General features: G+C 30.4%; 1 protein-coding gene and 1 long non-coding RNA gene across 2 annotated transcripts; both read right to left on the bottom strand.

Annotated features, from left to right (window-relative positions):
• Window positions 1–414: 414 nt before the first annotated feature.
• On the bottom strand, window positions 415–3581 carry LOC134697040 (uncharacterized). The gene is made up of 5 exons (XR_010103059.1): window positions 3545–3581; window positions 3253–3288; window positions 1832–1858; window positions 1323–1340; window positions 415–442 (listed from the first exon to the last, which is right to left on the bottom strand). It is a non-coding gene; the product is annotated as an uncharacterized LOC134697040 (long non-coding RNA).
• A 127-nt stretch (window positions 3582–3708) lies between these two features.
• On the bottom strand, window positions 3709–14838 carry LOC134697752 (short-chain collagen C4-like). Its single transcript, XM_063560039.1, has 12 exons — window positions 14766–14838; window positions 13783–13815; window positions 13070–13105; window positions 12323–12358; window positions 10194–10229; window positions 8539–8574; window positions 7809–7844; window positions 7378–7413; window positions 6726–6743; window positions 5777–5803; window positions 5159–5194; window positions 3709–3743 (listed from the first exon to the last, which is right to left on the bottom strand). The coding sequence occupies exons 1-12, from the start codon at window positions 14836–14838 to the stop codon at window positions 3709–3711; spliced, it is 438 nt and encodes a 145-aa protein (XP_063416109.1).
• Between the last annotated feature and the right edge of the window lie 384 nt (window positions 14839–15222).

The following is a 15222-nucleotide window of genomic DNA, read 5'->3' as shown; positions in this document are numbered from 1 at the left end:
TTCCTGCAACAAGTAGAAGAGCCATAATCGCATAGTCAACTTTAAAAGGCTCCGAAATTAGAAATGAAAAACAATTCAAACGACATAATTTACTACCTAATTAATGTACAAAACAATGAACATAAAATACAGAATGCAGGTATGTAATGCCTCCATTGATTAACAATTAGATTTAGAATAATATCCGGCTTAGATGTGGAAGACTTTGATGGACTGTAGTTACAACGAATACTTCATAAAAATATTAATTTGTAGTATCAATAAATTATTGGAAAATCAGTCGAAATTTCCGATTTTTCTTATTCTAGTAGTTTTACGAAAAGTTTACTGACTGGAGTAAGTTCATGAATCAACATCTGATTTACTGTCCAGTACTTTTTAAATTTGATAGTTTTCAAAAATATGCAATACTTACCATTCCGCCCGTCTCTTCCAAATATTCCTGTAAATGTAAATAAATATCTCATAATCAATTAATAAAAACAATCATGCATCGTTTGTGTTATTAAAATGAATACCTAGGCGTTATCTGAAGAAAAAAATATGTAAAATTTCACAATCGCCAAACTATGTCAATGGCAGTTAAAAGGTGACATTGTTTGTGCAGTGTTAAGTCTGCTTTGAATAAAATTAGCAACATACAATTGTTTCATATTCTGAAAGAACTTAAGTTTTCTGTTTTGGTTGTAGTTATTACTATTTCATTGTCAACAACGACATTCGTTACTCGTTATGGTGAAACCTATTTTTGTTTTAAAGTTATGTCGCTTTACTTGATATACTCCTGGAATATATCATATGTATATTGATAATCGTATTTTTTTTTTCATTCAATTAAATTTTAAGGGTGAACTTAAGGTTTTGGAATTTGTGTCAAATGTTCGGACTCCTTGGTGTTTTTCCATACAATATAATGTAAAATATTTTTACCCAAAGTCTCATGAAATGTCATTTACCAAAATTTAAGAAGATTCCAATTTACCAAAATTTAAGAAGATTCTCAATTTTCTTTCTTTTGATTTTAGACCCAAATAATACCAATGCAAATACAAGGTAAAAGTCTGAGTCTGCCTTTTCCTGCCATATTTTAAATCTCAGATATCTCAAAAAGAAGGTCCATGACCTATCAATATTTGTAGTTTATTTTTATCCTTAATTGATGCTCTACCAGCTAATAGTATCACTTTTAATTTCTTAATTTCTGAATTGTTATCTAATCTCACCTTAGTACATCCTTAAGTACTAATTTTAACATTGTGTATCATTTAATATATATTTTCATAACCTGAACATGCAGGAAATACTTAAGTTATAAATATTACCCTGTGGTCCTAGAAAGCCTAAAATAGAAAAAGTAGCATTAAATGATACTATAATGATAATACATATAATAGCCTTTGTTGAGCACACGTAAAACATACCGACTTTATTTTTAGCGATTTGTTTTAATACAGATGATAATTGAAATGCTTTCACGTGAACTAATTATATGAAGCAGCAGGCGATCAATTGATCTTAACGATGTCTATACATATAAGTAGTATACTACGAGGTTAAAAGCCAACTGTTTCCTTTTTACTTCATTGGAATTCTAAATGATGTACTCAAGTTCAGTTCTTTTTCCTAGAGAATAAAAGGGGAGTGTGATGAGATTCTTGACTAGGTCTGATAAAACCACAAGAGATATGACAAAAACACATTGGAGTCAGTAAAATCATAAAAAATACCTTACATTACAATTAATTCAAAACGGAAAATCCAAAATCACGTAAGTTGGAGTTTTGAGATAGCTATACATGTATAGTTGAAATGCTAAACTTTTTTTACTTACCCATTTCGCCCTTGTCTCCATTTGGTCCTAAAATGATACAGATATAATGATCAGTACAAAACGTTTAGCTGATGTATGCATTTGGTTTGATTGAAATTTAATTCGAACTTATATTAAATGTACTTACTTCCGCTTTGTTTATTAATTTCAGAGCTGTCTTGCCAGAGTATTGAGAATTTTCTATATTTGCCGTAGCAGTAAGAGTATACAATTTGATCAATTAAGATAGTTTGGTATACAAAACAATGATGCAATAAATATAGAATACCATAAATATATGAAGTTACAATTTTCTAGTTAAAATTTCAGATGGCTGCGCATATCTTGATATAAACAAAACTACAAATAAACAAAGTGATTCATATATCAATCCTAAACTGCATTGAGCTGAACATTTCAACAAGACCCATCTTCCGCGGTACAAATTAAAAAATGAAATCAGCCAACAGCATTTGATGACACTGTTAATGATTCAAACTGTTTGTAGTCAAGCTCCATTATTTAATTATGTTAACTGCTGAGAGTAATGCTAACATTGTGATTTTAATTCGTGTAGTCGAGTTACGTATGCCTTGTTTGATTATTATTGATTATAACAAAGGAACCCAGTTCAAATCTGAATAGGGATCCAAGTTTACAGATTCGTCCCACTACGAACATTTAATTAATTTGGAAATTTACAGTAATTACAGTAATAAACTTAAGGAAATTGGGTTTGTAAAAAGTAAAATTACAAAAATACTGAACGCAGAGGAAAATCAATTAGGAAAGTCCATAATCACATGACAAAATCAAATAACAAAACGCATCAAAAACAAATGGACCAGAACTGTCATATTCCTGACTTGGTACAGGCATTTTTCAAATGTAGAAAATGGTGGATTTAACCTGCTTCTATAGCGCTAACCCTCTCACTTTAATGACAGTCTCATCAAATTCCGATATATTACTGTTTACTTAATTAGCTATTACTAAAATTTGAATAATTATAAGTGGAAAATAATATATAAAGGACATCATAATTCATTCAACACAAACTAATCAATCTACCTGACGAACTGGTTTCTGAAACGTAGATCATTAAGATGCTATTTTTGATATAGGAGTTTAATGTAATGTAAGGGCACATTTGTAACTCAAGTTTTTAAAAGATAGATAATGTTTTAAACCAATACACATCTAGTTTAGTTTATATATTCATTTATAGTAATGGTTTCATCCAAAAACGGTCACTTATTTATCAGTTGAATGTGAAGATATATTCATATCGGCTGACCACCCTATAAATACTGCAAAACAGACTCTCTAATTAAAGGTATCTTTTCAAACCCATCATGATTGCATATATGTACGCAACACGTGCATTTTGATTACTAAATACTTAACAATGAGACTCAAATATTGTGTATTGTTTTACTTACCGGTATCTCCTTGGTCTCCCATGTCTCCTCTTGGTCCTGAAATTATATAGATCATTTGTTTAGGACAAATTATCTCATTGGTATAAGTTTCCAGTAAAAAGCATTCGATTAAACTTGTCTGCTTATAGCCGAAATATATTTAATTTGTTACTTTCCACTTGCTTCTTTCTGCAAGTGCAATTTTTTACAAAATTTATTAGCAATAAATATGTATATACTATTTTCTTTTATATTTTTTCCTGAATTTCAAAAATCAAGTAAACTTTCAATTATTACAACTATGAATACATACCAGTCATTCCCGTTGGTCCGGTTAGTCCTATCGGGCCTAGAAGACAAACATATATCTTACCATAAATTTTGTATTTGCATTTAATAAATAAGTAAAGACGACTTTTGATGGATATGCCTATTATTTGTACATTCCTAAATAAGTTGTAGTGCTAAGAAACACTTTTAAATTACTTCCTTTGAGATTTTAGTCTCCCTATCTGTAATTTATATTAACATCTGCAGATTTGTTATAATAAGGTTTAGTAATGAACTTGTATATCATATGTCATGAGAGATTGATTTAGAAAAAGGTATGATATGAATGTAATCAAAATATATAGTGTAGCCCAACTAGAAAAATTAGTTAGATGCAATGCTAGCCCCATACCCACATTATTCACAATAAACAAATCGCAATCTATATAAAACTGCTTTAAAAATAAGTGAATCTGAAACATCGAAAGAATTAAAATCCTGAATATTACACAAACAAATAGCTCTCCAAAACGCAAATTTTGTAGATCCTTATTCTTTCGTATAATATGTGTAACGACTTAACAGTCGTTTTACATCTGTTTGATGTTGTTTAATTGTTTACATCATGATAATATTTATCTTTCTAATTCTTCAAAGTATCGACTGGAATGTAAAGATATACACTCGTGTTGGATTGCATGTACCAAAAACTGTGGATGAATGTGTGAAGCTTCAGGAAAACGGCTGGATAATACACCTTATTGTTGTGTTTTTGTTTAGTGTGTTACAACACAAGATAAGATAATATATTGACTCTGACAAAATGATTGCATAATTAGCTCATCATATATACCTTAATTACAACTCCTACTGCAAATGAATTTGACACTACTACGAATGCCACAAGTTACTAGTGTGTCGTAGAGCAAATGTCTATTCTATAACAAACTTATTTAGTATAGTCTTAGATGCATGATATTTTTATTAGTTGTTAGTGGCTTTGAACTATAGCTAGCTGTCAGATAACTGCGAGTACTCTTAAGCTGTTCATTTTGTCTTTTTGTGTCGGGATGTATAAGTACCCGGCCACGTCTACTTGTATTTGTGTCCATCTGATAATTTAAGCCTTTTTCAACTGATTTAAATAGTTCGTTCTTATGTTGTACTGTTCAACCACATTCCCAGGTTAGGGGGTTGATCCCGCTAACATGTTTAACCCCGCCACATTATTTATGTATGTGCCTGTCCCAAGTTAGGAGCCTGTAATTCAGTGGTTGTCGTTTGTTTTTGTGTTACATATTTTTCGTTCATTTATTTTTATATAAATAAGGCCGTTAGTTTTCTCGTTTGAATTGTTTAACATTGTCTTATCGGGGATTTTATAGCTGACAATGTGGTATGGACTTTGCTCATTGTTGAAGACCGTACGGTGACATTAAGTTGATAATGTCTGTGTCATGTTGGTCTCTTGTGGACATTTGTCTCATTGGCAATCATACTAGATCTTTTTTTTATATATATCATTGCAGATGATACAAAACTCATCTATGAAGTTAGAAGGAAAAAAAAGGAAAAAGGGAAAAAACAGTAGGAATTTGAATCGCATATAAGTTTAAAATTATAAACTACAGTAAAATGTTTATACTGTTTAACTTACCATTATTTCCTTGTTCACCCTTATCTCCGTCCCGTCCTAGCAATAAAAAGATATTATGGTTAATACAAATAATTTCTTTTTAACTTTGTAAATGAATTACAAGCAATTTGTTTAAACAAAATAAAATCTTTACTTTCATATATTCTTTCTATATTCTTTTCTATATGGTCAAATGGATGAACGAACAATAAATGATATAAAAAGCAACATGCTACACACTACTAGTTTGGTCATGCCTTAATATTGATAAGCACAGAAAAATGTAACTTTGTTGAGTATAATTTCAGAAAAAAACGTTCTATGATCGATCCGAATGTAATAAGCTTTAAGTTGTAAATACCACTGCTGATCGTCTACGAAATTTTTACGTGTTACTTTCATTATAGCGTACCCATACATTACCAAAAACAATTAGTACAAGACTAATCACAAAGCAATATAACTTAAACTAAGGTTAACAACATATACAGGCATTTTCCCTTTCATTCTAAGACTATCATTATAGCAAAATTTCAAAATCAAGATTTACATTATATTTGAATGTAGATGTATTTTTCTAAAATTGTCGTTCAGCGATGTCAACCCTGCAATAGTCTTGTATTGGGATAAAGAACTTACCAGCACGTCCATCCCTGCCATCTCTTCCTGTAAGAGGAAATGTATGCTTAAATTTATTTTAATATCATACAAAACTATTAGCTGTGAATGTATCGAGTGAGAATAATTCGATTGTGTTTGCATATTAAAAGCATATGAAGTAACCGGTTACGAGATGATATTGACAATTACTTTGAATTCCATGAGTACACGAAGTTACAAATTGATAATTTGATACCAATTTAAATGCCAAACTGCGTTTGTTTTCCTTACTTAGTTATTCAACAATGTTTTGTTTCGTTACAGATTTTAAATAGCAACAGTTTGAGACAATAATCCGTAATAAAGTAGAAAAATAATTCAATTGTGTGGGTTTTTTTTCTAATTTGAGTTATTTTAACCAACGATAATGCATAGATAAGATAAGGAAAGCTCAATGTAAATGTACTTATTTCACATTTGTAATCGCATTAATGTAATTTGCATTTAGAAAATTTTGTAAGAACTAAACTAAACTAAATTTCTGAATTAACAGCACATCAAAAAAGGGGGAAATAATCAACTAGATTAAGAAGCATACTATATATTTTATTTTCAGTGAACTGATAGTTGTGCAGTGAAAAGAGTTTGTACAGTTTCGAGTAGACTTTTATTATCTTGATTATAATCTCAAATGCCGTTTATTTATAATTCTAAAGGAATGCGTGCCATTTTCAGATGAGACTTTTGCTGATAAAATGAATATTAACATTTAAAACGTGTTTCATCGGCAACAACGAATTTCAATGCACGTTGTGGAGGTATATAACTTGTAAATAGTATGTCCCTATTTTCTACTTCAACCATGGGATACATTTATACTCAAGAAAATCATTAAGCTTATTTTACTATCTGCATATCAAAATAATTCATATCTAGTTTTTCAACGTGATAAATTATTTGATAAACTTAAATAAGTTAAGAACCTTACCAAATTGTCCTGGCGTTCCTGCAAAAAAAAGGTCAGTTATTGATTTGATTAGAACAAATAAACTGATCATAGATACCAGAAACACAAATGTTTGAATTATTCACAACGATTATATGGCTACGTATAGCGGGTAACTTTCGCGTATTTTCGAGGATAGAACAAAATCGCAAAAATATATCCCTCCATTTAAAAGTGGACATACATAGGTATTATTAAAAGTTTTGACCCCGGCAAAATAGTGTATATACCTTATTAAATCAACATGATTGCAAAAGTTTACACCCCGCCAAAAAACAGCTATATGTTATCTTCTTGCGTTTTGATGGTTTGCTTTATTAATTAAGTATGAAACAGTTAATAAGAATGGTGCCTTCAGATACTATTTACAATGAATCCATGCAGTTACAAATTGACAGTTGACAATGCCGATGTCTTTACAGCGATATTCGACGATGTGATATTAATGCAATGAGACAACACTGAATATTCGACTTTTATAACAATCTTTACTATGTAAATTTTCAATGAAGATGAATTTTCAAAATGTAAAATAGACGCATTAGTAATGCTCAAATACATGTATTGTAGATTGTTTCAAAATGTAACAAAGACTCATTAGTAGTGCTCAAATATTGTAGATTGTTTTACTTACCCTGAACACCTTTTCCTCCCTTTTCTCCTTTTAGTCCTGAAATTATATCGATGATATGGTAAGAACGAAACATCATACTTTTATATAAATATTTAAGAAACTCATTTAATTTAAACTATACTATCTCACTTTTAGCTAAAAGAAGTAAGGAATTTAATGTTGTTCCGGAATGTTTATCACTGTCAACGAATTTATTTCTATTTCCATACTGTGGGACATCAAAACAACAACTGCCTTACAAAACAAGCCTCTGCATCATCAGACATTGTTAAAAATCACTCAGATATATGCGTAAAAGGCAACGTATGTTTCACTTTTAACTTGTACACATATTTTTTGAAATGTATAAACATTCAGTATATATGTTTGACTGATATATATTTTTTAAATTTTGAAAAATAAATAGTATTAATCATTGCAAAAATACATACCGGTGGATCCTCTTGGTCCTTGTAGTCCAGCTGAACCTGAAAGAGATAAATTATATCATACCATTACACATGGTATATTATAAAGTGCAAACTTTTTCATGTATAGATCACTTGTGTTACCTTTACTACTCAGAGCAAGATTTGAAATAGTTTTGAAAAAAGTTAATGTGCTTACAACCGAATATCCATTGACAAAGATATATTTCTGTTTGATGTTTAAGTTATTTACATAGTGTTTCGCGCTATAAAACCAGGGTCAATCCACGATTTTCTACATTTGACAATAACTATACCAAGTTAAAAATATGACAATTGTATTTCATTCGTTTGGTGTGTTTTATCAATTGAAAATTGCCCTTTGATTAGGGACTTTCCGTTTTAATTTTCCTCGGAGTTCTGTAGTTTTTTATGATTTTACTTTTTAGTTCAGCTATATAGTTATGTTCGGTCGATAACTCCAAAAGAAACTGCTGAAAATGTGTAGCTTCTGGCTTAAGGCATCATATGACTCTAATTGTTTCATTATTAGGATCTTTGTTCGCACGTGGCAGGACACCAGTATGTCTTTTAACAAATGTTAGTAAAATAATCTGATCAAAGATCGAAGATCTCACACTAAAAATGTGTTTTGAAAACAATTGACTCTTCCTTTTTTCCATGACGCTCGAATTAATATTTATTTTAAGGGAATAATGAATACAGTTTAGAGATTATATACTGTGTATCTTACCTGTTCCTCCTCTGTCTCCCTTACTTCCTCGGGCTCCTAAAATAATGTAGATATACAGGTAAGTGCTTAACATATTTAGGAAAAAACGGTTCGATTGAAATTGAATTCAAATGTATATATACAATCTTAGCTCCTGCGTGAAAGAAGATGTTTATCGTGTTCTATAGGTAAAAGAAAAAGGGTTAAATTGATCATATAGATGTTTATAATCCTGATATCGGTAAAGCAATTACAAAATAAAGTATAAATTCATGTTCTTATATATGTATATTACAGACATATGGATACCACACCATGAACCTTAATTAGTATTAAAGTACGAAAATAAAGTATTTTATTTTCGTAATTTAATATTCAATTAAGGTTCATTGTGTTGTATTCATATGTCTGTAATAAACATATATAAGAACATGACATTCTGCTGGTTTTTTTTTCTACGGTCGGGTTGTTGTCTCTTTGACACATTCCCCTTTTCCATTCTCAGTTTTATGAATTTAGGTTAAACACAAAATGACTATTCACAAGAGACCAAAGTTCGTAGATGTAGGCATTATTATATTTTTAATACATGGCCTTTTCAAATGTAACAAACACATACAAAAACGCAAATTATGAAAAACTTTACATAATGTAAAATAATTCGAACGGTTTAACAGTGTAATTCAATTTGAACTACTTTAGGCAGGATCTTTTCACCCCCAGACTACATATAATCACTCCGGTTTTTTGTTGGGACCGTGTTTCTCAAGTTCTAGTTTTCTATGTGCAGTTCCGTGTATAGTTATTTATCTTTTAGTGTGTTTTTTTTTGCCATGGCGTTTTCAGTTTGAATATTCCGTTGGTATATTTTGTCTATCTTTAATGTAAAAGTTATAGCTGAAATGTAAAAATATGAAAGCAACGAATGACAATTAAATAAAATTGAGAATGAAAATTGGGAATATGTCAAAGAGACAACAACCCGACCAAGGAAAAAAACAACACCAGAAGGTCACCAACAGGTCTTCAATGTAGCGAGAAATTCCCGCACCCGGAGGCTTCCTTCAGCTGGACCCTAAACAAATACAAAGACTTCTGAATTGGAATCTGCACACTGAATTGTCTAAGAACGCCACCACTGTCTCTTGCATTCAATGGCGATGAAATAGCTAACGATAACAACTGACTGTTCAAAGTTATTAGAAAATGGACTGACAAATCATATAACAAAATACATGTTATAAGCCAAAAACATCTTACTAAAATGTTGATTGAATTTTCTATACCGCTCTACATATATGATTATGACAAATGTGATACAAAGACAAGTCTATCTATAAATGCATACCACTATGTATGAAGACTAAATTTTATAGTCTTTGACATAGACACTTTGAAGGCTTTTTTATTAGTGATGGAGAATTTGGTTTTATTTTCCCCTACTTTGATATATTCAAATCACAATTTCCTAACACCAAAAAAGTATCTGCATTTTTAAAATGTTTCAGAAATAGTTCCAAATCATCAACATGATCAAAGTATATATTAAAAACATGGTTTTGTCTGATATTGTTAATTTGTTCAATTTATTTTTCTCATACTGATTCGTTTTAAAATATCATCCAGTATATATGTTCAACTCAAAGAAAGTTTTAATGACTGAATCAAATACATACCCTTCGTGCCTGGCGGTCCGTCTGCTCCATCGCTTCCTGAAGGAGAGAAAAAAAAACAATATCATATCGTAGTCAATTTACTCGCATTTAGTTTAAACTGTATTATTTGAAGTTGACCTTTGAAGAAATATAAGTGTTATACTTGCTTGTAGTTCCGATATTTATCATACTCAGATGAAGTCTGAAAGATGTGCTTAGGTGATCTAAGGTAAAATTAAATAAATCAAGAATTCAAAATTGATTGTTCAAGCACGGACATTGATAGTTAAGGATGACAATAAGCTAAAAAAATGATAGATCATGGAGCTCCTTTTCGAGATATTTGATTCACAAAATATGGCGGGAAAAGGCTGACTCGGACTTTTATCTTATTTTTGCATTGGTATTATTTGGGTCTCAAATGAACTGAAAAAAAATCAAGAATCAGCTTAAATTTTGTCGAATTACCTTTTATGAGCTATTACATCTTATGTTTAAAGATAAATAGGTGTTATGGGGCATTTTTTTTTACCTTGTATCGTATGGAAAAACCCAAGGAGTCCGAACATTTGATACTTATCTCAAAACCTCACATAAGTACATCCTTAAATCAATGTTAAATGGCTCACATCGAGATGGTTATATCGACATTTTCATTTTGTAACCACTGTGTGATTTATATAAGAATACTTTGTTTTGCCTGTGTTTGATGGATGTTATGGGATGAATTCAGAGGCATCATATGAAGTTGCAAATTAACAGGATCAACCAACTTGGTTTCTTGTATTATTTAAATTTTAGTTTCTTGTGTACAATTTGGAAATTAGTATGGCGTTCATTATCACTGAACTAGTATATATTTGTTTAGGGGCCAGCTGAAGGACGCCTCTGGGTGCGGGAATTTCTCGCTACATTGAAGACCTGTTGGTGACCTTTTGCTGTTGTGTTTTTTTATTTTGGTCGGGTTGTTGTCTCTTTGACACATTCCCCATTTCCATTCTCAATTTTATTCCTATAGATATTTGTCTTAACATGAACAATCAGTACGAAAAAGTTAGTGGATTGTTGACTCGTATCTATCCAAAATTCGCAACCTACGTATTTTGTTTTTCATTAAGAGTTAAAACTACGTTATATTTATATATTAGTCACAAATGTTTTTGAAAACGACAGACAGGATAATTAATGAAGAAAATTCAACAATAATTCTAATAAAAATCTGTCCTACGCGGAGATGATAAAATATTCTTTACAATACAATGCCACAAAAAACGTAGAATAACTTTAGTTCCAAAAGAAGAAAAACAGAATTGACAAATAATTAGTATAGGTAATTTATCTTATAATGGTCTTCAATTTATCAATCAAATTAAGGATGTAAATGATGTTCGCTCCATTTGTTGTTGATTTTTTTACAGATTTTTAGAAATTCACTGGTTTCATCAGTCTTTTCTATATACAAAGTTGTGTCCACTATACCCTACTTTTCTTTTCATAATTTTATTTCGTATACATGTAGATTTAAAAAAAAACATTTCTTAAAATCTTATAGAATTATTATTATGTTTTCATTGTTTTAAAAAGAGAAAATCAGCCAATGTTTAAAGTAGGTAAACTCTAGAGAGACGCTTGTCCCGCCAAATATCCAATAGATATTATTTTCACCAAAAGCACACCGATCCTTATGCATGTTATGTTTTTTTTTCTGATTCCTTTGAAACCACGTAGCGAACATCCTGCACTATACTGGAAGACCATATGCAGCATCTTGATAATAGACTCATATAATTGTACTTTAATAAATTGTCAACCATTTTCAAAAATATATTCTAAGCTTCTGTGTTACATAGATTATTTTCAATCTATTTCAGGTAAATGCTTAAAATACGTTGATGAAACTGGACTTTTACAAAAAAATAACTGATTTAAAGAGTTAATTCCCTGAACCAAGGTCTAACTCCTTAAACTCATCATATATATCACGCGTACAGTTTTGTACGCTAAATGTGCGTTTCCCTTCTTCTATAGTCTAGTTAACATGGTAAAACGAAAAAGTTTAAACGTATTGAAAGGACAAACTTTGAACAGGTATAACACGAAGGTGGGAGAAACAAAAATACAGTTTATATGTTCTTTATTGTTTTACTTACCTGGAGGTCCTGTTGGTCCCGTTCCACCTGTCGGACCTTAAATTAAAAATATATATTATCATGATTATGGTCGGTACGATTGATTTATGTTGAATATATTTTAAACAATGTGTAAATAAAAACGTATACTTAATTTCTAAATTTCTCCTGCTGTCTATTATATTTTTTCAATGATGTTAGTAGAGAATATAATATGGCTTTTACAATATAATTTCAATAGTCGACGGATTATATTGGTTGAGGTTCGATAATTTGTGTTATTAAAATGAAACGATATCTTGTACGCTTCATTGTATATATCAAATGAAAGCGTGTTTAATGCGGCCTGACATCATATGTATAACGGGCTTTATAAATCATCCCAACTTTGACTGATGTCGATGAAGTGATGCTATTCAAATGGAAGGATTGATAAATACTTTGCAACAGTGCCTATTATCGATATCTAAATAATTCCTCATTACGGCAAATCAATATAAAAATTGATGCAAGAAACATGTTTGACATTTAGTGTCCCTTTATGTACCTCTGATATGTAGGAAACAAATATTACACACCGACGGACGTACGAAGATGTACGCAATAATACATTTAAATACGCCTCATTGGGCAAAGTGAGCTAAAAGGTTACAGGTAAACGAGGACGACGGGCATGGATGAGCCACGCAGTATTATCTTATTCATTGAAGTTTGAACATATTAAAGATTACAAAATTAAATGTCAAATATATATGTTGTTGTACTTACCCATGTCTCCTTGGACTCCCTTGGGTCCTTCCGGTCCTAAAATTGTAAAGATATAATGTTTAGTATCAACCTTGTTTTAATTAATGTATTCAAGTTATTGCATCCAGTTGCAACTACAATCTAAGGAATGCATTGACGTTAAATGAAGAGGCCTTTAACATTCCCGATGAAGGCAAATAAATTGTTGTTATGGTTGGCGATTTATGTTAGATTTTTGTGGTCAAATAAATCTATCCTGTTGATGTAATGTGAGTGAAGGTACCAAAGCCTTCAAAAAAATAATTTTAACACTATGTTAAACAATGCAGGCAAAACTAAAACAACTGTCTTTCATGTATGTGTATTTACAAATCAATAAACAAAAAATGGATATATGTAATAGATTTCTTCTACAATTGAAGGCTGCAGGCTGCAGACTTGCGACACATTTCATTTAATGTGATGGTGTTTTAGATGTTTGTGAAAGCGACTTTCTTTATTTACAACGGATTGTGTTTGTAACAACGACACAAGAGACAGAAGTGTTAAACATCAGTTTAACACATCTTGATGTATCAAATTGATATAAAGCACAGTATACAAAGGTTACCCCTTCACCAAAAGAAAAAGTACAATGAAGATAAACTTTGATTGGTCACACATTTTACTGGTTTTCCGTTAAGTTTGAAGTTTTCATTATTGTGTTTTGTTATGTGGGATGCATATCTACTCACCAGGAGGTCCCGTTTCTCCTTTGTCGCCTTTATCTACAGTTATATAAATAGAATGATAACTATGACTTATTTATTTAATAAATATATCTACTATTTGTATTTAAGTCAAGCGTTCAATTGAGACTAAATAAAGAAAACATTGACGTTTAATTGTGTTTTTTTTCTTTAAGGACATATCTGTAAATATTACATGTATCAGATTGAACAAGAAAAAGAGATACAACAGATTTAGTCTGCCTTATATCTTATTTACATTTCACAATGTGGATGAGTTCAGCAAAAATTTTACGAAAAGAATATGATTTAATCTTTCTTTTTTTACTTTCAATAACTATTTTACAACATACGTGCATAATGCATCCTGGGTAATATTTCGAAAAATATACACCAAAACGTCATGTTAGGTTAATAATGATATTAGCAAAAGGAAAATACAACCGATAACGTAACATTATTTACATTTAAGGGTACGAACATTAAAATTATCCATGTTTTTTTAGATTCTGAAAGGGCAAGTTGACACTATAGCCAGAAACGTTTGCTCACACGATTACAATTATATACAGTTGCTGCTTTCAACAAGAAAGCATTCGATGACTACGTTTTTAAACGTTGCAAACTTAAATTTTAAGAACAAAAGAAAAGTACAACAGATCGAAGAAAAAATTCTATACTTGATAGTCAGGTAGGTATCAAACAATTTATTCAATGTCTTAAACTTGAACTATTGTCCAGTATGGTGGCACTACAACAACCATGTACACCTATAAACACTATTTCAAAACGAAAACAAATACATAGTACTTATAAACTAGATTATTCGTCGTATTAGAAAATTATATTTGCAAATTATTAACAATTTGAGGGAGATAATCAGTAAGCTTCACAAAATCAAACAGTCATAATGATGTCGTGCAGTTTGTGCAAATTTTGATTCGTATACAAAAATATGAAATGATTTCACAACAAAGAAAATAATTTACCTGGTGCTGCAACTATCATTGCAATGTAGACAGATAAAATCAGCAGTACATATGACCAGAATAAATGCTTCATTTTGAAGGTTAAGTTCTATACCTCTCTCTGAATATAAAACAATAAATATATATTTGTTTATAATAGCCTTTTATATACATAGTTGGAAGTTTAACTCTTGAACTTAGATTGACACTTTTTTTTATCAAGTGAAAAGTTTAACTGAATATAATTATCTTTTTTTCAATTACATCTTTATTAATACTTGAAATTATTCATGAATATTCATAAAATTTGCTTGTGTATATTTATCTATTAATTCATTTATTCATTCATTTGTTTGTTTGGAATCGAATTAGAGTTAGCATGTATTTATCGTTCATATTTATATAAAAAGTTGATTTCCTGTACAAAGTAGGAGCGTAAATCAAAACTGTATTGTGTTTCTAGAAACTTTCCACATGC

This window comes from Mytilus trossulus, chromosome 14 (assembly GCF_036588685.1).
Source record: "Mytilus trossulus isolate FHL-02 chromosome 14, PNRI_Mtr1.1.1.hap1, whole genome shotgun sequence".
Classification (NCBI taxonomy): Eukaryota; Metazoa; Mollusca; class Bivalvia; order Mytilida; family Mytilidae; genus Mytilus; species Mytilus trossulus.
The sequence above is the reverse complement of the archived record's forward strand: the minus strand, read 5'-3'. Positions and strand labels throughout refer to the sequence as shown.